The sequence below is a fragment of the Ceratocystis lukuohia genome, assembly GCF_044167205.1.
Source record: "Ceratocystis lukuohia strain C4212 chromosome Unknown Supercontig6_pilon, whole genome shotgun sequence".
Classification (NCBI taxonomy): domain Eukaryota; kingdom Fungi; phylum Ascomycota; class Sordariomycetes; order Microascales; family Ceratocystidaceae; genus Ceratocystis; species Ceratocystis lukuohia.
In genome coordinates, this window is record NW_027263525.1 from 2,319,063 (window position 1) to 2,344,816 (window position 25,754).

At 48.1% G+C, this 25,754-nt stretch overlaps 7 protein-coding genes across 7 annotated transcripts; 4 read left to right on the plus strand and 3 right to left on the minus strand.

The window, feature by feature from the left end:
- Window positions 1–29: 29 nt before the first annotated feature.
- HOO65_060557 (Chromatin modification-related protein YNG2) lies at window positions 30–1,640 on the plus strand (the record flags this gene model as incomplete). The annotated part of the gene is made up of 1 exon (XM_071001161.1): window positions 30–1,640. One exon carries the CDS (start codon window positions 30–32, stop codon window positions 1,638–1,640), a length of 1,611 nt encoding a protein of 536 aa, XP_070857907.1.
- Window positions 1,641–2,164: 524 nt separating this feature from the next.
- Window positions 2,165–3,732, minus strand: HOO65_060558 (UTP-glucose-1-phosphate uridylyltransferase; the record flags this gene model as incomplete). The annotated part of the gene is made up of 2 exons (XM_071003856.1): window positions 2,165–3,455; window positions 3,521–3,732. The coding sequence occupies 2 exons, from the start codon at window positions 3,730–3,732 to the stop codon at window positions 2,165–2,167; spliced, it is 1,503 nt and encodes a 500-aa protein (XP_070857908.1).
- A 3,756-nt stretch (window positions 3,733–7,488) lies between these two features.
- HOO65_060559 (N-acetylglucosamine-induced protein 1) lies at window positions 7,489–8,246 on the plus strand (the record flags this gene model as incomplete). The annotated part of the gene is made up of 2 exons (XM_071004046.1): window positions 7,489–8,028; window positions 8,109–8,246. 2 exons carry the CDS (start codon window positions 7,489–7,491, stop codon window positions 8,244–8,246), a joined length of 678 nt encoding a protein of 225 aa, XP_070857909.1.
- Window positions 8,247–8,339: 93 nt separating this feature from the next.
- On the minus strand, window positions 8,340–9,420 carry HOO65_060560 (FolB domain protein; the record flags this gene model as incomplete). The annotated part of the gene is made up of 2 exons (XM_071003974.1): window positions 8,340–8,534; window positions 8,656–9,420. 2 exons carry the CDS (start codon window positions 9,418–9,420, stop codon window positions 8,340–8,342), a joined length of 960 nt encoding a protein of 319 aa, XP_070857910.1.
- A 3,433-nt stretch (window positions 9,421–12,853) lies between these two features.
- HOO65_060561 (DNA-binding protein) lies at window positions 12,854–13,801 on the minus strand (the record flags this gene model as incomplete). The annotated part of the gene is made up of 1 exon (XM_071001162.1): window positions 12,854–13,801. The coding sequence occupies one exon, from the start codon at window positions 13,799–13,801 to the stop codon at window positions 12,854–12,856; it is 948 nt and encodes a 315-aa protein (XP_070857911.1).
- A 6,367-nt stretch (window positions 13,802–20,168) lies between these two features.
- HOO65_060562 (putative double-stranded RNA/RNA-DNA hybrid binding protein) lies at window positions 20,169–21,257 on the plus strand (the record flags this gene model as incomplete). The annotated part of the gene is made up of 1 exon (XM_071001163.1): window positions 20,169–21,257. One exon carries the CDS (start codon window positions 20,169–20,171, stop codon window positions 21,255–21,257), a length of 1,089 nt encoding a protein of 362 aa, XP_070857912.1.
- A 1,838-nt stretch (window positions 21,258–23,095) lies between these two features.
- Window positions 23,096–25,100, plus strand: HOO65_060563 (Manganese transporter SMF1; the record flags this gene model as incomplete). The annotated part of the gene is made up of 2 exons (XM_071003776.1): window positions 23,096–23,630; window positions 23,743–25,100. The coding sequence occupies 2 exons, from the start codon at window positions 23,096–23,098 to the stop codon at window positions 25,098–25,100; spliced, it is 1,893 nt and encodes a 630-aa protein (XP_070857913.1).
- Between the last annotated feature and the right edge of the window lie 654 nt (window positions 25,101–25,754).

The window sequence follows — 25,754 nt, forward strand, 5'->3', positions numbered from 1 at the left end:
CTGAACGCTCGGCCGCCCAGTTAACAACCATGCCTAGAGACGACCTGTCCATCGACTTCGTCAAAAAAATGCCCCAAACTGAACCTATGGATCCTGCCGTGATCCTAGATGAGTGGTTTAACCGCGTGCAAAACCTCCCCGAAGAGGTACGTTTTATCCAGGATGAAGTAGCGGACAAGGACCGCCAATATGCCGAGTGTATCCGCATAGCAGAGGACCGAGATGGCAAGATCCAAAAATGGATTAAGAACCAGGGCAGCCACGAGCCAAATCCTAGAGAAGACCAACTAAGGAGCCAAGTGCGCGAGAACTATGCCCGTGCTGAGAAGATTGCTGCTGAGAAGTTGGTTCTCACCAACCGCTTACAGGCCATTATGGATAAGCATCTCCGAAGTCTAGACGTGCAAATTAAGTTACTCTACGATAGAGCAGAGCCAGGGTTCTTAGAGCCCAACGAGGTACCTTCTCTCCTACGCCCGAGTCCTGCTAACAAAGCCGTACCATCCCTCTCGCTACGCAATCCTAGTAATCTAGCCGCTCTTGGTGCTTCTCCCACTGCAACATCTGCCGGGGGCGCACCACACACTCCAGTTATAGCCCGTGCATCTACTACTCAAATTCGCCATGCCCAAGCTTCCCACCAGCACGCTGTGTCTGCGCCTGTCAGCCCGGCTGCGAGCATGATTCTCAATCGCAACCAGCGCGAAGCCTCTACAGGAGCAGCAAGCCAGAAGCGCCCGCGCCTGAACACTGGTGGGAATAGCAACAATACCAATAGCATTATCACCACGAGCTCACTTGCACGCCACTCCTCCCTAGGCCCAGGTACACCTAAAGGGATAACCGGGACAACCATCGCTGCAGGAGTCACTGGCGGCGCTATACGCGCTGGTAGTGCTGGCCCACGAGTCGCCGCTGTCAAGGCCTCCTCCTGCAACACGGGTGGCCGCAAGTCTGGAACACCCAGCAGCGCAGGCCGCAAACGCGGCGTCAACGTAGCCTCAAGCAACCCCAAGTCCTCGCTCTCGCGTGTGCGCAAATCCACCAAGACCTCGCCCGCATCCACAGGCGATAGCGAGCTATCTGATGCCGACAGCGGCAGCGATATGTCGGACAATGACGGTGGTGATAGCGCAAGCGCTGCTGGCGCTGGCAGTGCCTCGGGCGCTGGATCTAGCACCTCTACCACCCACGGCCCTACCACTACAAGCCCGCACGATGGCGCTTCGTCACGTAGTGCTAGTGGCACCAACGGCTCCGCCGCTACGCTTGGTGCACATGTACATCCTCATACAGTAACAACGGTCGCCTCTAATAGCACGCCGTCCAATGCCAACGCGCACGTACATACACCCGGAAGCGGCAGCGCTAACAGTAATGGCTCCTCCAACGGGGGCGGCACTGGCGCTGGTGCGGGCGGTGAGGCGGACGAGGATGAAGAAATGGGCGATGCTGACTATGACGAAGCAGGAGATAATAAGAAGTACTGCCTGTGCCAGAAAGTTAGCTTTGGCGATATGGTGGCGTGCGACTACGATAATTGTCCGTATGAATGGTTCCATTGGTCGTGTGTGGGATTGGTCAGTGAGCCAAACGGGAAATGGTACTGTCCAGTGTGTGAGGAAAAAAGGCAAAAGTGAAGCCTGGGGCTAGAACTAAATGACACAAGTGAGTAAGAAGATTATTTTATCTAGCGCCATGTTTGTTTTTCATGTTCTTGATACCACCACCAATACACAATCTCTCAACATACCTAGCTACCTTAACTCCAACTCATTTCATTCACAGATTGAAATATGCATGAAACCATTAATTACAGTTATGTTTTTGTTAAAGCGATAGTTTTCTTTTCATGTCATTGAAGGACCAATAAACTAAAAAAAAAAAGAAAAAAAAACAAGCGAATTTTAGAGAGATTATTTGTTTTCCTCCATTGAAAAAAAGAAAAGTAGGAAGAAAAGCAATAGAAGAGCGGGAAAGAAAAACCATCGCAACACGGATGATGATAGGGGGATGAAAGGGTATGACGTCAAATGGGGATTATGTATGTTTCTGTAAGGTGAAGAAGAAGGGTCGAGCTTCATAAGAAAAAAGCGACGGACAAGTAAAAAGAATAAAAAAGCAACCGGAAAAGACAAAAAGACAAAATCGCAGTCTCGTTTTCTTAGTGTTCTAGCAGACGCAGCGATCCCTGGACAACAACGTTCTCCAGAATCGAGCCAGGGGGGATATCAATGGTGCTACCCTCAGTAGCAACAATAATGACAGTTCCCTTTAGAGTTACACCACGGTTCAAGTTGACAGCGCCAGTAATAGTAAGGTGATCCAGCTCAATGAGCTTGGGGATTGAAGGAATACGCTTCTGGAAGTCAGACACCTTCTTGAAGTCACCGCCCAGTTTAATGAGAGGAGCGTCACCGAAGCGGCTGGGGCTCATTTGGAGCTGGCCATGCTTAACCGTATACAAATCTGACTTGACCAGCATCAGGTCAGAGCAGGTCTTGACAGGCAGGAAGCGGCGACGTGGCACATTGACACCATGGGCATTGCGGAAGTGACGGATGGCAGCACCGACAGCGGTCTCAAGCTGTAGAACGGAGATATCACTTTCGCCCTTGCTGTCGCCGGGAATAGTCTTGCCATTGGGAATAATCTCCATTTCCAGCTCGTCGTTCTCAACAACACGCTTGATAGCCTTGAGGTTCAGCCAAATGTTGTTGGTGTTGAAGTACTTGAACTTCTTGATAGACTTGAACTCGTTGACGTGTTCCTTGGGCACCTGGGCAATTTCCAGCAGGCGAACAGATCCCTCGTAGTCAATAATGGTACCACCCTTGACATCGGCCTTGGTCTTGTTGGTCAGCTCCATGATGTACTCAGATTCAGTCTCGACCATGTGCTGGAGAATGCGTAGGTCAACGACGGCGCCCAGGTTGTCAGCGTTGGAGAGGAACAGAATCTCAATACCACGCTCCATCAGCTGGTCAAGAATCTTAGAGTTGTACAAAGACTCGAAGACATCACCGTGACCAGGGGGGTACCACTCGTTGATTGAAGAGTCATACTTCTTGGGCACAGGCAGCAGAGAGTCCTTAAGAATGCGGGGGTAACGAGACTGGTTGAAAGTCAGGATCTCCAGGTTGTGGCCATCGTACTTCTTGATAATGGAAGCCGTGTCCTCATCTGTGTTGAACGAGTTCATCAAAACAAGGGGAACGTTGACATTGTACGTCTTGTTGAGGTACTCGATCTGGCGGACAGATAGGTCCAGGAAAGACATGCCATCACGGACCTCGATGACAGACTTGGGGCCAACGCAACCCATGGAAGTTCCCAGGCCACCGTTGAGCTTCAGGACAGCAAGCTTGCTGAGGAATTGAGTACCCTCAGAGGTTGCGAGGTCATCATAGTCAACAACCTGTTTTTGGGCAGGGGGACGAATGCGGTCCCAATCACTAAATAATGAAGAGAAGGTTAGTTTAAACTTAATAGGGAGAAAATCCAAGATAGAGATACTTACACGGCGTTGCCCTTGGCCTTGTCATTTAGGTAGCGGCGGAACAAAGCAAAGAAGTTGTCCATTTCGGTCTCGAACATGGCCTTCTGCTCAGGGTCCTCAACAGACTCGGCCAGGTTGGTCAGCGAGTTGCGCATCTGAGCAGCAGCAACATTGGTGGAGGTATTCTCGAATGCCTGTTGCGGGCGATCTGTTAGTATTGTGTTACACTGCATGGCGGCGGAAGTAAAAGTGGGAGTTATGACTAGAACAAAGGGACGATGGGAATCGGGACAGGAATAGGCGGGCGTCTGTATGCTAAGTAGATAGATGGAGATTGCCAAGATGGAAGCTAGAAGATGTGAACAGAGCTGCCTGGATCAAGGCTTGTGATTTAAAACAGGCACCAGAAGATACTAGTGGCAGAATGTAGACGACCAATCAATCTTTGCAGACAACTGAAGTAAAAGGTCCCAGGTAAGACCTTCTCCATCTGCCTGTCTGTCTGTCTGTCCATATCTCTCTATTTATATTGCAGTTGAGGAAATGACTAAGATCAGATGCGGGAGGCCAGCCAGATTGATCCAAGCCAAGAGTTGATCTTGGAATCAACATAGCGGACAGCAACCACAGATAAATAGGCATCTTGGTTTGAGGTTGTCTACACAGAAATGACAATGACGAGTTCATCTATTTTCTGCCTGCAAAAAGGAGGGGAAACATAAAAAGAAGCACAAGAGGAGGGGGGGGAGGCTTGCCATGTGACTGCGAGTCTTGCCGTGTCTACGGGCAAAAACATCTTCATCCACACCAGAGCCAGCAGTAGGCTTGAGATGGGTGGAAAGTGAGGCCTTGGGGGCAGCAGCAGACATTGTAAAGAGGAATGAAGATAAGGTCTTCGGTATTAGACGGCGTCGGGATTCGGGCACAGGAGAGAAGGAGTGAAAAGGTCGAGGAAAAGGAGATGGGCGAGGGCCTTTTATATATAAAGAAGGGGAGAGAGAGAAAGAAAATAAGCCGTCTTAATGGATTGTTACTTCCAATTAGCCAGCAAGAAAATGAAGAGCCTAAAAGCTATAAATAAAGAGACTATGAAGGAAAAAAGCAAATGAGAAAAAGAAGGGAAACACGAGAAATCAGAAAGAAATACACCAGCCTTCGGAGAGGGAAGGAAGAAGAAGCTTTTAAGGGGCAGCTACCTGCAAAAGGACTGCAAGGCAAGAGCAAACGGCTAGCAAAGAAGGTGCAAAAGACACTCACTGGCTGGCAGTACACTGGTCAGAGAAGAGGGGGAGAGCAGAAGGCAGGAAGCTCCTGGCCAGGGAAGGGACGCGGAGGCTCCTCCCTGTTTCTTTTGCTCCCTTGCGGGAGCTGGTAAGGCTCTTGGCTGGGGTTCCACCCACTAAAGCTCTATCTTGTTTCTGGGAGCTCAAGCTTCAAACTGAAGAACATAAAGAAGGCGGGGCTCATGCATCCACTTTGGGAAAGAGAAGAAGCTACTGCCTCTGCAGCTAGAAAGAGACCGAGAGAGGCCCCCTTCCACATTCTCCTTCTTTTCATTCCCACCTTCTGTGTTTCCCCCGTATTTCCCCCATTTAACTTTTAGAGGGCGGCCTCTTTTTATCCTTCCCCGGTGGACACCAACCTACCTTTTTAACATGCTAACATCACCAAGAATCCAAGCAATTTTAACACCCGGCTGCCCCACTTATTTCCTACCTCGCCTTCCCCTCTTCCCCTTTGTAGCCACTTGTTCAACTTACACGCACTAATAGAGCTAGCAATAACAATAGTCAGTACAGGATGCAAAGCGTCTAGTTAGCAGTGGCTGAGAGCTGTCAGATAGACGGCGTAGCCACGGGCATTTTTATTCTCGCACTTGGGATGCTTTCTGCATATCCACACCTGCAAAGGAGGGAAGAAGGCCCAGGTCAACGTGACCTCACTTATCTCATCCCTCTCTTGCGAAGGGCCAAGCCCGAGAGAAAGACGTTCTTCCGATCTAGCCTATCTTTTTTTTCTATTACTGGGTAGCTGTACCAGACTTCTCCTCCACGCCCTTGCCCAATACCAGCCATTGTTCTAGCTAAAAGCCCATATATTGATAGTCTTCCCCTCGTCCTCCCCCAGGGATCCCTTCTCTCCCCTCCCCCCCTCTACCCAACAAGTCAACTTAGCTCTTCTTAAATAACCCTGTTGTTGAATTCTAGACCAACTTCAGCTCCTTGCATGACAGTCTTTTTTATTTTTATTTTATATTTTACTTTTCGCAGCCCAGCCAAGGTTAAACAAGAGCTGCTACAATGCGAAAGCCATCTGTACTGTACAGTATCCACTGTTGTCCATACTGTCTCTGTAATGGACCATATTCGGCCTATTTCTTTAGTGGCCCCCCCCCCCCCTAGGTCCAAGCTTGGGCTTCTTTGATAGGCTTTACCTTGAGAATGACAGACCAACACCGAGTCCCTCTCCTTCCCGAACGGCCGCATAGCTAGCTAGCTAGCTGGTGCCAGTAGCAGAAGAAGAGAAGACGAGGGGAGAGAGGCAGGCTCTCTCAACAGTAACAAGACAAAACACTCTAGTATCACCGCCAGCAAGACTAAGGCATGTATGTGTTTACGGTTTGTACGTTGTGGGCACATTCTCGGTTCTGTTGCTCCCTAGCGAACAAGGACCTTATGCGTTATTGTTCCGCCCCTCTTACTTCCTGTCTTCCCCTCCTCGTTCTCCTCCTTATTTCCCCGCCTGATATAGGCTTTCCATTTGCATAAGGTAAGCAATAAATACCTGCATTATTTCGTTGTGTCGTTCGTCACTCTAGTATTTAATTTTCGTTCTTGGTCATACTCTTCTAAAAATAAGAGCAAGCTAGCAGCTAATTAGGCAGGCCTCTAATATTTTGTACCCTAACATCACACTTGATCCATTTGCCTCAATTCCATTACCTATCCCAAACTCAGCCTAGTACACGTGCACTTGAGACTTTGCGCAATGAGACGCCAGCTCCATTTTCTTACCTTCTCTCGTTTTTCGTGTATGATGCACCGCGACTTAGAAAGCTGACATTGATGCCATCGATGCCATTTTCACCCTGCTGCAGGTTGTTAGGCCGTTATACATGTAGCATATATATCCACACATCTGTATACCACACTATATGTATGTATCATATAAGCAGACTCCCTTCCCGTCTCCTCACGTAGTGGTCACTTTTCCCCCACAATTGTGGTGCTGCGGCGAGTGAAACGAGTTCGAGTTGTTATTAGCCTATCCGTTCGGCTTTCAGGTTTCTTCTTCCGCATTTCTGCCGATATTAGATGTAGAGACGAGACTCTAAGATCGTATGTGCAGTTAAGCATGGGTTGAACGGCAAATCCAGTGTTGACTATGTGTAGGGCTGGAAAATGGGATTTGTTATTGGAACAAACAGAGCCAAAGGTCTGGATTTGGGCTGTTGTAGAAACAGAGAGCTATCTGTTAAACATGAGCTACGATTGACAAAACAAAAGCCATTTTGTAGATATATTTAGTGAAGTTGTTCTAATGTTTTTCAGCTTCAGCCATCTCATGTCGTGCCAAGTGCGTCATAGGCGGTGTGGCTTTGCAGGGTTAGAGACCCTGGCGATCTCCAGACGTACAATGGCTGCAAGAAGTTCGTTTTTCCACTAAATTACTCTCCTCGTATTTTGTTTCCTTCAAATTCGATTATCATCTCTTCAGTCTTCGCGTTTGCCACTATCTAAATAGCAATCTAAAGCGAATTGCATATCTAAATTCCTAGTGGCAAGGCATAAACATACACACCATACTACACAAACTCACACATCAATACTAGCCAGCTGTTTTCAGAGTCTCCTCCACTCCCAACTACTCCTTAAGACGCTCCCTGCATTGCCTGTTTTACTCACCGCCTCGAGAATTCCCGCATCTCTCAACACTTTTGAATTCTTGCTCGCCCCCTCACTTCCGGCCCCCATACTCTTCCTTCTACAATGCCGTCTACCAAGCCCGACCCCACCGCTTGGTGGAACATGAACATCCCTACTACTGAGCATACTGTTGCAGTGCCCATTGACTTGGCTGGGTGTTCTGAGCGTGACGCTGCCTTGATTGGTGCTGATGAGTCTAGCTATGCACCTCTGAGCTGGGAACAGTGCCGAGCTATTGTCGCCGCCAACGACCTTGAAGCCTTTAGCCGCTCGCCACTGGAGCTTCGTCGTTATCGTCGTGCCATGTATGCTCTAGCAGCCACACATGGATCGGTCGCCTCCTTCTTGGCCAATGAGCGGATTGGCTGGGGGGAGGGAGAGATCAAGCCCCACGGCACCATACCGTTTGAGACCCCAGAGGACTACAAGATCGTGTACAACGACTGGCCGTACGGGCTTGATCCACGTATTGTCCATCTAGTCGTCTGGACCAAGTTCCAATTGGTGGAAGACCCAGCAACAGGGCGATTGACAGCGTTGTCAGCAAAACAGATCGATGACTTTGCTGGGAGGACGTTCCGCAGTCGTGTGCCGGCCGAGAATGTACGTACAGCACAGGGCGCTTTTGATTACGAAATATTGGAGCTTGTAGTGTCAATTTGCTGACCATGAATACTGCTTAGGTTATTTGGTTTAAAAACTGGTCGGCAATCAAGTCTGTTCAGGCACTAGAGCATTTTCATGTCCTGATGTTTGAGCCGGACACCGACTTCATCCGGGAAATCACGAATGGTGACCGGCCCCTATGCGAAAAGTTCTAAAAGATAAAGATAAGACATAGGTATCGACATTCGTTCTGCATACCTAATCAGTCTATCGCCCACTAACTCTCAGTTTTCCCTATCCTCTTTTTTCTATGCAACAACAAGCTCGACGCATGCCCCCTCAGCCATCGGCACTGCGGTTGGTTTGGTCATGGATAATTTCAGTTGCCAGTATGCCTTTGTTTCAGTGGAAGCCTCTCTTCCCGCGAGAAAGTCTTGCTTAATATCGCCAGCTACCTTGCTAGCCAATGCCTCGAGTGTGCCAAATGACGAGTCGTCCATAGACTATATAGGGATTGTCAGTACAACCACCGGAAAAGAATATGCAAAATGAACAAGAGAGAAACCCAACTAGGACAAGAAATGACAACTTGAAGTTGGAATAAACCTCTATTTCCAAACCTACCTTTTGCACTATGGCCTCCAGCCCAGTATAAAGATCTTCATGCTCGCTGTACCGGTCGATCTGTACATCTGTAACCACGATCTGCCGTCCAAGCCGCTCGTTGTCATTGAGTCCGATGAGCGTTGGCACGCGCATCTCATGGATCTTCAATGCAACACCAAAATTCTGGACCAATGTCTCCTGTCTGTCGTCTTTCTTTGTGCGTTCTTCTTTCTTTTCAACCTGTGCCTTTGCCTCTGACTCTGCCTGTTTCTTTAATTTACCTGCCTCAGGCTTATAGACCGCCATGCCCGTCAGGCTAACACCGGATCCCAGCAGCGACGCTTTAGGGAAAAGCACGGAGACGGATAAAGCCTGGATGTAGTCCAAGTTGAGAAACGGCGAAACAAGGGTCTCCGTAGAAGTACCATCGATGGTAGTCCCCGTCAGTGCGGCCCAGATAACATCAAGGACAGCACGCAGCGTGATGGGCTCATCAAACCCATTGTTCCCACTGCTCTGCCGCTGATTAACGACTGCCAATGCTGCCAAGATTGCCTTGCTTAGCTGCCCATAGTGCACAGTATCATCAGCCATGTTGTCGGTAGCTGTGGCGCGCTGGAACGGCTGTCTAAGTGAGACAGCAACAGAAATGCTCACTGGCTGCATCTTGTTAGTGCGGCCCCAGGCATCATGGCCAGCCTTTATAGTGGACGCAAGATTAGTGACTTTGACGGAGCCCGTGGGCTCGCCGGCGCAAACACGGACTTGCCAGAGGGTGTCCATTTTAGCAGACCCGTGTCAGTGAGTAAAATCAAAGGAGACAAGGGGTTGGCAATGGAAGTCGTGTTTCGTTATGAAGAAAGCAAGGATACCTCATGCGAAGGCTAAGTGCTGATACCGGAGTTGGCTTTGCTCAAATCACTATCGGCTTACGATGGAGCGGGGCAAATCACGAACCATGAGAATAGGGTTAGGGTTTAATATGAATCACATTGATGGAATATACTGCCTATATCATGTATCATAAGCCCTTTGTTTCGCTTTGTTTACTTGTCTTTTCACTTGCTTTGTGTGTGATGCATGAACATGCAGACTCAAACACAGCGCAGTTGTGCCAAGACAATGAAGGAACAGGCACAAGGCCAAAGGAAGCTGAAAGGTAAAAACCGAGGGACGAGGCAGAGGTAGAGACAGAAGGCATAAGTCTGTGCTCTGTGATAGAAGTTGCGTTGTCACTTGTCACTGACTAAATCGTGTAAATCACCAAAAAAAAGAGCAGGGCTATAACACAGCACAGAGAACCTGGAGATTCTGCCTACAGTAAGATAAAGTCACACTGGTGGCATACGAGAATTAACTAGGGCCTAAGTGCTGGGTGTGCTTCTTGCTCCCCCATGAGTTTTTGGAAAGGGGCGTAAAGATGAGATGACATGAGCGAGACGAGACAAGGCAATATTGACAACAAAAGAACAAGGCAGGACAGGTTGAACGGTGGGCGGTAGGTAGGCGGTGGGTGGTGAACACACAGACAATGGGGTCGCCTAGGCTGTCAAGATGATGGGAGAGCAGGGGGGGGGGGGCAAAGGAGGGATGGGTTCAGGGCACAAAATGGCATAAATCACTTGAATAATAAAGCATAAATTCAGCAGAGACTTTATGCATGAGTCCAAAAAGTCTCTTCTTGGTTGCATGCACAAAGACAAGAAGAGAAAACAAAGGCCCATATATTCCTTGTCAAATTCTTTTTTATCCCAACCCCTCCATAAAAAAAACTTTGCATTCGTCGATTATCCAGCCACTTGTTTTTATGCCAAACAGCATAATCCCTGCGTTGCTTAGTGAATGTGGATCTTGTTGTCCTATTGGCACAAAGGTTTGACACATAAGACAACACAAAACATAAACGTGGCAGCAAGGGTTAGAGCACAAATTAATGAAAAGGTTGGGTGGTTAGGTAGATAAGGCCTGTGCTTTTATTTTGTGCAGAATCTTCACTGAATTATGAAGCTAATGTATACCATGTTGTGGTCAGAACAGAGAAGACAAGGAACCCTATATGTACCGTGCATAACAGATAAGAGACAAAATATAATAAAGAGTACAGAACAAAATCAACCTAGTTAGCCATGAAGAAAAGTTTTGTGATTTTTTTGTGATTTTCTTTTTCCTTTTTTTCTAGTTGAATTGCGCCCAGATACGCCACATCAAGGTTTTTCAGGCCGATATACCCAGGTAGCTGAGCTGGCTTGGTACGTACTCAGGTAGCGAATCTCGCAGGTCCAAATCTAAACCGTAAGTGACGGTTACATCTCAAGGGGGGGCCTGAACCTGGGTACTGTGAACAGGTGGGTAGGCTAAGCTAAGCTCATAAACGCCACGACGTCGCGGTTCCTTTTCTTTTTCTTCTTGAGGGTGGTAATGATTTGCGACTTGGTTCATCTAGAGACGAGCCGACGTAATTGAGAAGCAAGAGGAAGACACAGAGCCGGAATATCTTGCTGTCTCAAGGACAATGCGTAGGAAAAGGAAGAAAAAAAAGAAAGCAAAGCAAGAAAAAAAGAAATCTTTAGGAACATGAGATAGGCTAGTGCTTTCTTTTCCTTCTTCTTTGTCTCAGCCAAGCCTTGTTTTTGTACTTGTTCTTGTACTAACTTGGGCTTTACATGACAGTATCCCCTCTCTTCTCCTTCCTCTCTGGGATCTGCTCCTCGTGCGCGGGTTCATTCTTCTCCCCCCACGTGCCTTTCTAAGAGAAGAAGAATCTCCTCCTTGCTGCTATTCTTACTCAAATAGCTGAAAGAAAGCTTAGAGAAAGAAAGAAAGAAGGCTGGCTCTCGGACTTTTTCCTTTCGTCTCCCCCTCTATTTGCCTTAGTCTAGGCAACGGAGGCGGGTTGTGTTGCGGCAGGCAGATTAGAGGAGGGTAAAAAGCTCATTTTGTTGTTGTTGTTTTTGTTATTGTTTACTTTCCTCTTTTAATTGTCCGCTTCTATTTTGAGAGGCGCAGCCACGCCACTGTCGTGTTATTTGATTGGCTGTAAAAGGGGGAGGCACGCGCTTCGTTTACCTTCTTGTTTACTTTTACCTGAGCCACGACCTGTCTCGTGAAGTCATGGCAAAGTTCCCGACCAGCTTCAAATTCAGGTGCCAATACTGATACTCTTTGTCGTAGGAGATAGCCTAGGCTTGTTAATAGAGACTCGCAAGTATTTATCTCCTTCTGCTAGTTTACAAGCTCTCTGGGTCAGACCTTTATTTACTCAGGCCCTTTTCCCCATGTAACAGGCTGCCCCGTTCCCGCGTCCTGTCTGATGTGTTTAATTTATCTCATCCTACAGCTTCTTTTTTCTTCCTTTCCTATACTTCCTTGCATCCGAACCATCAATGACAACACAACACACCCGTCAAATGTAGGCAAGATAGGCCTCTTAGTCTCGCTCCCCATCCGACCAAAACCAAACCTTGTGTCCACCACCCATGAAACAATAGTAATAAAAATAGAACGAAACAACGAACCAGAGCTAAAGCCAAAGAAGGGAAAAGGGAAAAAAAAGCTCTGGCTTTGGGTTCTTGGTAGCTATTTTGAGTTGTTTTTACGCATGAAAGCGAGGAAGCTCCAGCAAAGCTTTAGCCAGCAAAACTCTAGCTCTTGACTCTTTACTACTCAGCAAATGGCAGAAATGTCATGTAGTCAAGACTGAAAGAAAAGTATTATATACCTAGAGCATCTAAGATAAGCTATATATAAAAACATATAAGAGAAGACAAGAACACCAATGTCAACGACAAAAAAAAACAAAAAACTGCAGATCATAGGTGAGAACCTATTCTGACAAGATGTGACAATAAAACCAAAAAAAAAGACAACCCGATATCCTTTTCCACCAGCCAGCCGAATACACGAAAAAGGAAAATATTAAACCGTTTTCCCATTCCCCATTGTTTTGTAAAACAGACCCTCCCCTCCCGCCCAAAGGAAACCCCCCTCCAACCATAAAACAGGATGTGAAATATGCAGTAATAAAAGAATATAAACGTAAAAAAAAAAGTATAGAGAAGCGAAGAGATAAAGAAAGAAAACAGAAAAGAAAAAAAAAAGCAAGTGGGTATCGTTAGACAATCGCCAAAAAAAAAACAAAATCAGACTGGTAAAAAAGAAGAAGTAAAGGGAGAATGTACACAATATGGGAAAGATTGGACAGAGTAGCAACAGCCTTCTATCGGCATGAAGCTGGATGGGCACGCTTCAGCCCGATCTCGCCACCCATTAAGAGGCTCTTCCAACGCTGACTGATTGTGCTTCTATTGCGCCCAAGCGTGCGCGCACACTCATGCCATTCCTGGCGTGATAGGCGCAGTTTCTTGAGAACGATGTCGATTAGGGCGTCATCGTCTTCGTCAGTCCAGTCTTCGGTGTCTGAGTTGGAGGCATCGTAAGTCGAAGCAGTAGATATAGAGTCGAAAACAGACGAGGCCGAGGAGGAAGCGACAGACATTAGAGAGACCGCGGGCGAACAAGGCTCCTGTTTCTGTTCATGTTCAAGGCCCCATACGTCGTCAAAGTCGGAGCGCGATAGACCAAGAGGCATTACCTCGGGGCAAGTGCGGGCGCGCTTTGGTGTGCAGGGCTTGAGAGTAGGGAGAGAGAAAGCTGGCGAGAGAGAAGAGGCATCGAGGCCGGAGTCTATACGGCGACGCTTGACTGAAGAGTGTGAGGCCATCGGAGGCATGGGGGATTCAGCCAGATCGAGGGTAGCGGTGCGCTTGCGCTTAGGAGTAATGATAGAGGTGGAGAAGGTTGAGGCCGAGGCAGTAGGTGGCGGTGTAGGGTTACGCACAGCGTAGCGCTGCGATTGATGAGAAGAGTTGTGGAGATGTAGCTTGAGGGGAGCGGGCGCATGCGCAAAAGTGGGCGACACGGCAGGCGATAGCATAGGTGAGGGCGCTAGAACGGCTGTATGGACCTGGGTCGAGGCGAGAGAGGACTTGTGTTCTAGAGTAGGAGTTGAAGCCAGAATTGCGTGTAGAGAGCGGGAGGTAGCAATAATGTCAGAGACAGTAGATGCAGGTGAAGTAGATGAAAGAGGGCTCATGGGAGGAGAAGCCAGAGCAGATTGCAGGCGCTGCGAAGCAGCGTCGCAGGCAATGGTAGAAGGGAGAAGCATCGTAGATACAGCGTTTTGGCGACGTGATTTGGGTAATTGTTGTGAGGATTCAAGATATAGGAGCCGGCGTGCAATGTATAGAGTGTATGAAATGCAACGGCAGTAGAGAAGAAATCAAAAAGACACGACTATTGAAAGCGTGGATTGCAGTAAAAGGTCGAATCAGAGTATGAGCAAGAGTGGATGGAAGTAGCAGAAAGACGGGAGAGCTGCGAGTTGAGTTGGAGCTGATGTCTAGGGAAGAGAGATACGGAAAAGCAAATGGTCTGTTGAGGGGGATGGCGATAGTTGAAATATCAGAGATGGTTCTAGTACTTGAGGCCGAAATATTCAAATAGTCAAGACGTTAAAAGGCGAAGAATTGAGCGCTTGGGAGTGTGCATAGGCGTGGGCGTGACAAAAAAGAGATATTCTGAGACAGCGACAAAGAAAGGGAGATCAGCAAATAAATGCAAGAGATTAAATCCGCTTGCGGTCTTTTTCTTTTTTATCCGTCGTTAATTGTGTTTGGTTAAAGGGAAGGAAAGAAGGGAAGCAAGGTAGAATCAAGAGAAAGAAATCGTGAAGGGAGGAGAGGTGGTTAAAAGAGGAGAAGAGGAGAGAAAGAGTGGTCACGATGCGAACTCATAAAAAAAAGAAAAGAAGAGAATTAATCGAAAAAGAAAGGTAAAATTAAAAACGAAAATTAATTGTGCGATAAAAGAAGTGATAAAAAGATAAACCCAACAAGATGCACAAAGCAAGCGGGTAAATCTCCACTTAACTTCTCTCAACTAGGAAAGCAGAGAGAGAAAGTAAAAAGGCTGGGGGTTAAAAGGCCTGCCAGGACGAGGAGCCCTGGGGCCATAGCCATGCCAAGGTACCCTCGCAGTACAAGCCTGAAGCGCAAAAGAGACAAGAGCGCTCAGACAATATCTGGTATCTTTTCGCTTGTGCGTTAATGTCATGAGGTACTTGTTTGAGGGGATCACCTTGTGTAGCCTTCTGCTTGCGGTGATGTATCTTTGAGGCTCCCACAAGTAAAAGAGAAAAATCGTCGTAGAAAGAGTGTGGAATGTGAAAGGTTTGTGAAAACAAGGCCAGAGAGAAAAAGACCCTTTGAGCCAGACGCTACATGTGGCGGCTTCCGGGCTGTGGGTACGGGCCAACAAAGAAACATGTTCTTTGCCTTCTTCGTTCTGTTCTGTCTTCTTCTCCCCTGTTCTAGCCCGTCCTGCTGTCCATAACGCTGGAATGCGCTCGCTGGAATGCGAGATAATGGTTTTAGGCTTAGCGTACCTTGGCTTAGTGAGCTTCAGGCTCACAAAGAAAATCTAGTTGGGCTGTTTTCAGACTCCAACCCGAAGAATTTTGGACTCTTGGTGTTTGTGGGCCCTGGGCTCCTTCTTCTTTGATATCCTATCCCGCCTCTCTATTTTATCATGCCTTTCAGCATACTACTAGCATAGGACTTGTGCACAACTAGCTAGATTTAAACAAGCAGGAAACAACTACGCCTATCTAGCCCTTAATCTCAGGTTATTGTGCAAGCAAAGCCCTGGCTTCCAGCCTCCAAAATTTTGTGCATCGGCATTGGCCCAGGGATTAGCATTGAGCGGCGGTCGCGGTGACGTTATTCACCCACTTATGTACTGACAAGCCCGCTAATTATTTTCCTTTCTTATTTTATGATAAGCATTAGCCATGCATATCCTGGTCTCTGTCTATTGCATAATTCGGGCTTTGTTCTTTTTCCATTCCTTCATTCGCCATCGCGTCTTCTCTTCTTTGCTCTCATTTCTTCTAGTTTGCCTTTACGTCTCAGTTCTCCTCTTTTCTTTAGCACAAAACAAAGCCTAAAGACAAACTAGACCGCTTTCTTCTGTTGGGCGAGGAACAAGCCTAAAGAAAAAAAAACACGTAGCCCTGCCAGCACACAAGTACACACATGTGCATATAAAAAAGGCAAAGATGAGCCGGGGATGTGATGTGACCGCAACCCAACGGGAGTTGGCAAAACTAACACAGCAGAAATAATAATTGGAAGAAAAAAAAAAAGGAAAGAAGAAAGACAAGACAACTGTGGTCCAAGTCTCCATTGTTTTCATCCGTCAATATTGCTGCTGTTCCTTATCACACCATGTCCCCCTTCTCTCTTCATCTCGTCTTCCCATCTTCCTCAGCCTTGCCTAGCAAAAATGTCGTAATGGCCAAAAGTGGGTCTAGTTATCGTCCTCTATTATATCTCCCTCGCAACCCACACAATTAGGCCCAATCTAGTTAAAAGAGATCCACTATTTTACTACCACTGCTACTACACAACCTCACTCACTGACTTAGCTTGGCTTATCTTGACCTGACTTTGCCTCAACTCGTCAGGGCGATATGAATATATTGAAACTTGTCTGTTTATTACTGTTTCTCTCGCAACGTTCGCCCGCATTGTTTCTCGTCCTTCACCTATCCCAAGAGCTGCCTGCCCCTCTAACATCATCTAGCCCCTCCTCATTTAGGCCCTGCCTGCCCCTATAATCCACGTTCCCTGTAGCGGGTTTTTAACGCCTCTAACCCTTCTAATCCCCCCCTTTCCCTCTTTTTCTGCTCCCCCCAGTTCATCAGACCCCACCATTAGACCCTATCGTGCCCCATCACACCCTGTCTTGCTCCCTGTGACCCTGTGACAGCCCCCTCCTGGCCCATTCTACTAAAATTAATCTATTTTAGGCCTTCTTGTGTATAGAAGGGGGTCTCTCATTTAGTGGATGTTGGCCCCCCTGGAACTTGGGCACACAATAAATTGATGCCCCTCAAGGAGGAGAAGCCTACCCAAAGTACCGGCCGGCTCTCGTGGTCAACGCCGTCATGGCCATCACCGGGAACAAATCAAGGCCAAGGCTCCTTGGTGTACTTTCAGTTGGAATGGAATGCACATAGCTCGTGCAATAGTCTATGGCCCAAAGGGGCTTCCGTCTTTGTCTGTTCGCCAAAGGGAGTTCTGGACAGCTCTTCTCCTGGCTCTTTCCTGCTTGTCTGTCTTGTCCGCCTGCTTGCGGCGACGCTATGCTCTGTATGCGTAGGACCATCATTCCAGCGAATTTCCGGCTCTTCTTCCTCTGTCTTCTATATCTGGAATGGTAGAGTCTCGGAATTCCAATCGTCTATACGGGCACCTAGCAAACAAACTCTGACTGTTTTCAGGATCCCGGCACTGATAGGCTTTTTTGCTCGGCTCGACGGACGGGCAAGCCTCCGTTTTGTTTCATCTCCCGTATCTCCCTCTACCTCTTTGCTCTTGTTTGGTATTAGCAGAAGATAATGCGTTTCGGCAAACAGAGCCCTAGATGGGTGAGGACATTCCGGCTGAGAGGGGGCTCAGTTTCTTCCCCAGTAGATTCAACTCATTACGTACATGATATGCCTGCCACTCCCATCGCCTTCTCAAGCCCCCCCATAATCCGCTACAATGCTCTTTCCCGTCTCCTCTCTCTTGTTCCCTCTCGCCCTTTGATACTTCCAATATACCAAAAGTCTAGTCTTCAATAGCTTTACTAGTAGCACAGCCTAGGCTACGCTCAACCTCCTCCTCCTCTTATCCCTCGTCAGCTTCTTGTGCTCTCGCTTGTCCTGTCTTCATCACATCACTAACCACCACCCACTTGGACACGCTGTGGGACGATGGGGGGTTTCAAACCCTCCTCGCCCGCTCCCTCTCATCCTCCATTATTCAGCTGCCCTAAAGAAATATCTGCTTTCGCCTCTCTTGCCTTTCCCCTCTCCTACACTCCATGGGCTGGCTTGTCTGGCCGGGAGAACCTGTCATGTCTTCTCTTTTTCCCATTCTGGCTGGCTAGTTTTGGCCCTACTGCCGTGGATCCGTCCCTGTCTTCACTTGCACGTATGTCTTTGATGGCCAATATAGCCCTTGACCTAGCCTCCCCTTCTTTCCTATTCCTCTCCCTAGACGTGGCTCATATTGCCACGACTTCTACCTGCATGAAAGCTCTCAATGCACGTCTCGTTTGAGAAAGCCTGGCTCTTGTGTCTTTTACCGACTCCCTTGTGACAAACCTAAAAAGGACTTGTGTACCCTCCTCTCCCAACTTCTACCACCGCCCCAGTTTTGCCGCTTTGGGAATTATGTGAGATCATGGCTGGCCTGATTGTGACAAGGGCGACCCTAAAAGGCCTTTGTCCTCTGTCGCTTGACTCCCTAAAGGCTCTTGATATTCCGCGACTGGGGATGCGACGACCAGCCTTTATTATCCGAGGGCTAATAGCTGGGTGCAAACCAAACCGGATGGCTGTCTAGAGAGGTGACGAGTTGAACTTTGTTCCTGGCCTAAGGAGGAGACAAATGTGATCCTTTGGTGAAGCAGACAGACCTACTATCCAAACCGAGGCCTGAATGGCTTTCGTTTTTTTCTTTCTTGGCCTTTTATCCCTTTGATCTATTCATATTAATTGCTTTCGCGGCGACGACTCAGCATCTTGCGGAAACCTCTTTCTCCCACGACGGTGATAGTAAAGGAAGGATAATGGCTTGGTTCTTCCTTTTCACCGCCCTTGGCAATAAGATATGCCAGACCAATCGGAAAACAGTATTTACCCCACTCGTAAATAGTCTGGTTGAATTAACCTTGGAGCTCATGATATTAACCTCTTTCTTTAGCTTCCACGCTTGACTTGAATTTAATAAACACAAGGCAAGACACACTCCTGGTGTTGTTACAACAAGGATATAAGGATGCGAATCCAAGTTTATAACCTCTTGACTTTCTCAAGGATGGTATTCCTCAACAAAAAAACACCTAATGTACCAAGTATCGGACGTATCATGTACGACGCCAATAAACACAACTTTGAGGTCTGAATTGAGACCATATTTCTTTTTTACCGGATTTGGTGGTTCTATTTTGCTATCAGTAGCATTTGAAAGTATGATATACATTGAACTACCAAGACAAACAGAACAAGAAGTCTACTAAAGATGTATAGGACTTGGGAGTAGAGGCCAAACAGCCGAGGCCCCGCTCAAAGTATCCCCCCCGAGCTCCGCGGATAGTCGAGCCCCCGTTTCCTCTAGCAAGGAAAGTACTAGAAACGGCTCTGGTCATAGGGGGAGGATATCCGCGATCTTCTGAGCCATGAGGAAGAGAAAGTGTTGTTGGACTGCACTTAGATGAATGGAGTAGAACGAGATATCTAAACCCTAGGGCAGTTGGCTATCAGACTCTCTGGCAAATCTTATTCCACTATCAATATCTCCATCTCATTCTCGCTTTGCATCCACCCACTACGGCCTCTTGTCTTGTTGACCTCCACTACTTCTTTCCAGCCCGGCTCTGCATTGCAACTCCTTGGCCGTTTTACCTAATTTTTGCTTTCCATTCCTATCGTTTAAGACTCGAGCTTTTTCCTTGCTCCTGTTCCCGCATCGTGCTATCTGCATTGCATCACACAGGTTCACCATCTTAGAGGCAGCCTGGGTAAACAAGTAGCTTGAGTAAAATGACCATTTGTTCTGGTGTACCTCGGATTTATTAGCCGTACCCTGGATCTTTTAACCCCTTCCTTCATTTTTTATGCCATCGAGGCTTATTGCGCTTCTCGTTGAAGAAATGTTGCTTACAAGTCTCCTTACTTGCACGTTAAAGAGCCAAGCCAGGACATTTGATCCTGGGCTAGTTTAGCTGTCAATCTGTAAACCCCTGCTAGCATACGTAAATCCATGCATTAAAAAAAGAAAGATGCATGTAATCTTATATACTTGAATATGTTTAACGTCCAAGGGAATCATTAGTATCAAACAACATCGGATCAGTTACCGGACAGAATTAACACTCTGAAGACTTCGCCACTGACTTTTGTGATCAATTACTAAGTCAAATTCGAGAAGAAAAACAAGAAGCACTGGTCGGTGTCACAGGTGTCGTCGTTCGCAAAGTCCAGAAGAAGGCAGTGGCTTGCGGGAGAGAATACACACAACCCTAACAATACATATATTGTTAGGGTTCGTACTCAGAGGGCTTTTGATGCCTCTCAACTCCTGAAATTATCGTCGGTTGTCGAGGGCCCTATGGCGCAACGGTAGCGCGTTTGACTCCAGATCAAAAGGTTATCCGTTCAAATCGGGTTGGGGTCAGACAGACGCCGGCATCCTTTTTTTTCTTGCATCAAAGATCCTATCTTTTTTGTCCATATGTCCTTATTCTTATTTTAATTAGCACACATCGCTCAACTTGCGTGGATAGGAACTGAAACGACGAAAACAGCAGCAGAGAAAGTCAACGTCGCAATCAGAAACTGCCTGAGGGCAGCCCTACCCATGTACTGCACAACGCCAAAAGAGTGCCTACACCACGCAGCAAGCTTCCCACCAATCGAACTCATGTGGGAGGACGAAAAAAGAAAGGAAGCCATACGCTGGCACACACTGGATAAGGATCATACGCTGAGAGGAGCCCAGTACAATCCGGCCATGTTGAGGATACGAAGAATGCTTCCAGTGAGAATGGAAACCCACACAACACTGAGGCCGAAGGTCGCCGGACCACCCATGCCCCCTCGACAGTGGCTCAGCAAAGAAAAAGAAGCAGAGAAGCACAGAGAGGAGGTAGACATGGCACCTGTGGGGACGCTTATAGCCTACTCGGATGGCTCGAAAGACACAAAGGGGAACACAGGCGCAGGATGGGTCACCACCACAAACGGAGCTACCCTGGAAACAGGACACATAGCTCTGGGCAAATGGATGGAGGTGGCGGACGCAGAAGCGTACGGAGCCTGCGAGGCAGCGTGGCGGGCTGTGGCACACACGGACGCCGAGGAAATCTGGATTTGTCTGGACAACCAAGGAATAGTCGACCGCCTACGCAACCCACAATCGCGAAATAGTACCTCCCAGGACATCATTGACGAAACCAAACGGACCCTGAACATGTGGAAGAGCAAGGATGACAGGAGACGCGTCCAAGTGCTCTGGGTCCCAGGACATGTAGGCCTGGAGGGAAACGAACAAGCCGACGCACAAGCCAAACTTGGATGCCTCGGATCCAACCTTGAGCCCCGCGCCAGTCTGGCAGGGGCACAAAGATGGAGGAGAAACCAACTGCGTGAGGAGTATGAGAAATGGTGGAAGGAGCAGGAAGGATATCGCCCACTTGACGGTATCCCATGCAACCCCCCATTCCGCGTGCCAGGCTATAAAGGCCTGGACAGAACAGAACTGGGGCACATCCTGGCTGCCAGGACGGGACATGGAGACTTTGACCAGTACCACGACCGTTTCAACCACAAGTGCCCACGCAAGTGCACTCACTGCAACCAGCCCAAAGAACGAGGGCACATGTGGACGTGCAGGACTTTGCCAAGGCCTTGGAGCCAAAGGTTTACGGACAAGCTACTGAAAAACACAAAAGCAACAAAGTACATTGCTAGCGTGCTACATCGGAACCTGAAGCACCTACAGCGGAGGTGAACAAAGCAACCCGCACACACATACAGCACAGCTACACACAGTGAGGACGAGAGGAGGAGAAGGAGGAGACAGGGGATCGAAAGGGGCGGCGAAGCAAGGAAGAGAGGGAGGAAAGCGAGAGAAGGGGTCAAAAAAGGAAAAAAAAAAAAAAAAAAAAAAATGAAAAAGAAGACAAGAGCAGAAGGAGATGTCGAAAGGACCCCGAAGAGATTCGGAAGGACCCTTTCTCCAGAGGCCCATGGTCTATTGTTGAAAATGCGACAACCACTTCGCCAAACAGAGGACAAAACCGACGTACCCTGCCAGGGCATACACCCGAAGCAGATAGCCGTTGGCCTTTTAGACTAGACTATTATATAGGTAGGGCGCCGCAAGCCAAAACACCAGGTAACCAACCCTGGAAACACAACCACCCAACCAGCAGGGAAGCCCTTGGGCAACGTCTAAACTGAGAAGACTCCTGGCCGCATGGCCGGACCCTAAAAAGTCATAGGATTATTCCAATGAAGACGAGTACCTGCAACTGCTGACTGCCCGGAAGAGGGGTCGGAAGACGACATCTTCTAACTCCCCTTCCGTCCAGAATATGCCGTCGTATTTCTGCGAAATAACAGTAAGGTAGACGTTAAATAGAACAAACAAACAAACAAAAACAAACAAACACATCGCTCAACTAGTGTTTTCCTCTGAATTAATACTAGACAGGACATGCTTTTTGCGCCCTGTGGTGTTGTTCGACCTCGGCGATTCCTGTAGGCGTTAAATATATCCAAGTTCAAGTCGATTATCCTTTTGCTGTGTGTGGATAATCGTACTTCCGAGTGAAGTGCACCTTGTCTGCACAAATGTGCAATAATGTGGTCCAAAAGGAGGAGGAGGCGGCCCTGTCCTTTCCTGGGCGGAGGCAGGAAATAGTGTTATATGCTCGCCTTGTAATCAATACTTTCCACGTCTCACCGACAACCCTAACCCTAATCGTTCGTGTTTGCTACGTACAGCTTACATGCATACGACGTACATATATTACACCGCTTTATGCAGACATCGTGCAATGAGCGGTTTGGTAAGTACTTCTTGGCGGGCGACGAAAAGGAACGTAAAGGGGATAGGCCAGCCTCATTGCGTTAGACAACAAGCGGCTAGACATTTATCTCAAGCCAATTGGAGACTAGGTGTAGGTCTAGACTTTCTGGTTGAAGGGAAGGGAAAAGTGGAGGTCTCGTTAGAAGTCAAGTTTAGGACGTAACTATTCTTCAGGCTTCAAGCTTTGAGGCTTTGTAACTTGAAGACTCGAGACTCCGCTCGATCATATTGGATGCGAAGATCAAGATAATAAGCCGGAGTAGAAGCTTGGATGAGGGAGAGGGGGGACGGACGGCGGGATTTGCAGAAATGTCTACAACGAATTGCATGTAGTTACACTCGGACATATAAAGTGGTCGACAAAAGTAAGTAGGGGGAAGAAACGCCTCAAGTGAAGCGGTGTCTATGAAGCAGGAAGAAGCCAATGTTCAGCGTCTAACGCTCATTTGTTTTATGCTTGTCCATAGCTATAGCCGATGCGTGGAATAAGTGGGGCGACAATTGACAGGACTTTGGCAGTTGCGATTTGCTACTTTTAGAGGCAGATAGGTATTTCTGATTTTCTAATATTCATGATGAAATTCTCTTTTTTAAATCTCTCGCAACCTCTTTTTTTCCCTCAATTTTTTTTCTTTTAATTTCTTCGCTGTGGTAAAGCTGCAATCTTGTTCGCTTTTCAATTAGTTCCATCTCTCCGTTTTATTCCCTTTTCAATAAAATATAAAATCCCGCCCTAAAAATCTGGATTATACACTATGAACCGGCCTTCGCGCACCGATGAGCCGTACGAGGGCGAGGGCTATAATCAGAGCCCTAATGTCCTCAGCAATGACCTGACAACAAATGCTGATCTCGGTGGTATCGCCAATGCCCGCCACTTGCATGGTGATGCTAGCTCTGGGCCCGGCCCGGCTGGTGGGAGCAGTGCAGCCGAGGCTGTAAGCCAGCTTCCGGGCAGTCTTGATTCCATCGTTGGACCTCCCGGCGGCCCGAGCGCCGGGTTGGCGGATGAAGGCGAGGGCGGGTTTGGCGGCGGGAAGGACGCCGCGGAGGGAACCGGGCGGGGTGGACATGTGAGTGTTACTGTTCGCCGCCGTCTAGGAGGGGACGAAGAGGGAGATGAGGCATTCCCTAGGGCGAGTACGACCACGATCGGTGAGAGCAGCGTCCGGCTGGTACCCAATGGCGGGGACATCAATGGACCCCCGACGCGTATGCAGAAAGTCAAGGCCATGGCCTTCAAATATGCATCGTTTATTGGTCCGGGCTTTATGATTTCCGTGGCCTATAGTAAGTGAGCCCGATTTACCTACGGTAGCCACTGTCAGTAGGCAACAAGTGCTGCCGGCTGCCAGCGATCAGCATTGACTAACAACGATAACAATCCCTTCTTCTTAACTAGTCGATCCCGGAAACTATGCTACCGATGTCGCTGCCGGTGCATCCTACCGCTTTCAGCTGCTGTTCATTGTGTTGCTGTCCAACATTATTGCCATCTTTTTGCAAACTCTGTGCATAAAGCTCGGCACTGTTACCGGACTTAACCTTGCATCGGCCTGTCGAGCTTTCCTGCCGCTCTGGCTTAATTATGTGCTGTACGTGTTTGCAGAATGCGCTATCATTGCCACGGATATCGCCGAGGTCATTGGCTTCGCTATCGGGTTGAATTTACTGGCGCCAAAGGTGCCGTTGGTCGTTGGCTGTGCTATATCAATCTTGGACGTTATGGTGACGCTCATGTTCTACCAGCCCCATGGCACTATCCGCGGCCTGCGTTTCTTTGAGATGTTTATTGTTTCTCTGGTACTCGGCGTGGTTGTGTGCTTTTGTATTCAGCTGTCTCTGATTGAGAACACGTCAGTTGGCGATGTTTTCCGCGGCTACCTGCCGTCCAGTGCTCTTGTCGAGTCCAAAGGGCTATACCAAGCATGTGGAATCCTTGGTGCTACTGTCATGCCGCATAGTCTATATCTCGGAAGTGGCATAGTGCAGCCAAGACTCCGTGATTACGATGAACGCCATGGCCTGTTGCCCAAGCAGCTTCAGGCACGTAATATAATTGACGGCAGTAATAATACCGATGAGGCTTCGTATATTCCATCGCTACAGGCTGTGCGCCATTCACTGACTACGTCGTCGCTAGAGCTTGGTCTTTCGCTCTTTACCTTTGCGCTGTTCGTCAACTCGGCAATTCTCATTGTTGCCGGTGCCTCTTTGTATAACAATCCTGCTGCACCCGATGCTGATATCTTTGGCATCCACCAACTGTTGTCCGAATCCGTATCTTCGGGTGCTGGCACATTGTTTGCACTGGCACTGCTGCTTAGCGGCATCTCTGCCGGAATTGTGTGCACCATTGCTGGCCAGATGGTGTCTGAGGGCGCCTTGAACTGGCGTTGTGCACCCTGGCTGAGACGCCTGATTACACGCAGCATCTCTGTGACGCCTAGCATTGTGATTGCCGCAGCAGTTGGCCGCGATGGGCTCAACTCAGCCCTTAATGCGTCGCAAGTTGCACTCAGCATCATTCTGCCATTTGTCACAGCCCCACTGGTTTACTTTACCTGTTGCAACAAGTTCATGATGGTGGTTCCTGGTGCACGTGTGCGCGTCCGCGGCGATGAGAATGGAGTGCGTGCTGATGGCTGTGTTAGTATGGCTAACGAGTGGTACACGGCAGCTTTAGCTTCGATCATCTGGGTGTTTATTGCGGTGTTGAACGTGGCCAATATTGTGCTGATGGCTAAGGGCGTGGCCTAGATGACAATGACAGCTGGGCTGGGAGAGGTGAGAGGATGAAGAGGTGGAATAATGGAGAGACAGTTGTCAAAGGGAGGGGATAAAGAGGGATTTGGCTTCCGCTGATTCTCCCTTTATGCGCCGACGTCTAGCGCCACTGGTATAGTTGGTATCATTGGTGCATTAGCTCTCCCTAGAGCGGATATGCTGCCCCTAGGCAACTTTAGGCGATGATCACAAATCACAAGGAAATTGGGGACGTGACGTCACTTATCCCGAAGGTGCAAGAACGAAAGAGCGATGTTGGATTTCTTTTTTTTTTTTACTTCTTCTTTGATAGCCATTAGGCCCCAGAGAAGCAAGTTTTTTTTGTCATCTTAACATGTAATTTCGTCCTATTTGCTTTATGAGAAACTGTGTTGTTGTGTTCTTAGTGTGAAGTCTGTCTCTGGCTTTAATTTAAGCATTTGTCTGCCCTGAGTACAGGGAGAAAATGTGAAAACATCAAAGGCCCTTAACGTTTACTACTGGTTTCTATTAGTTTGATGGCTAAGGGCGGCTTTCCCAGTAGACCTAAAAGCTAGACCTACAGCAGAGCAGAAGTAGACAATATATATAGGCAGTACATATAGAATGGAAAAACTGTAAAGCGTAGATAAGGCGGAGAATGTAGAG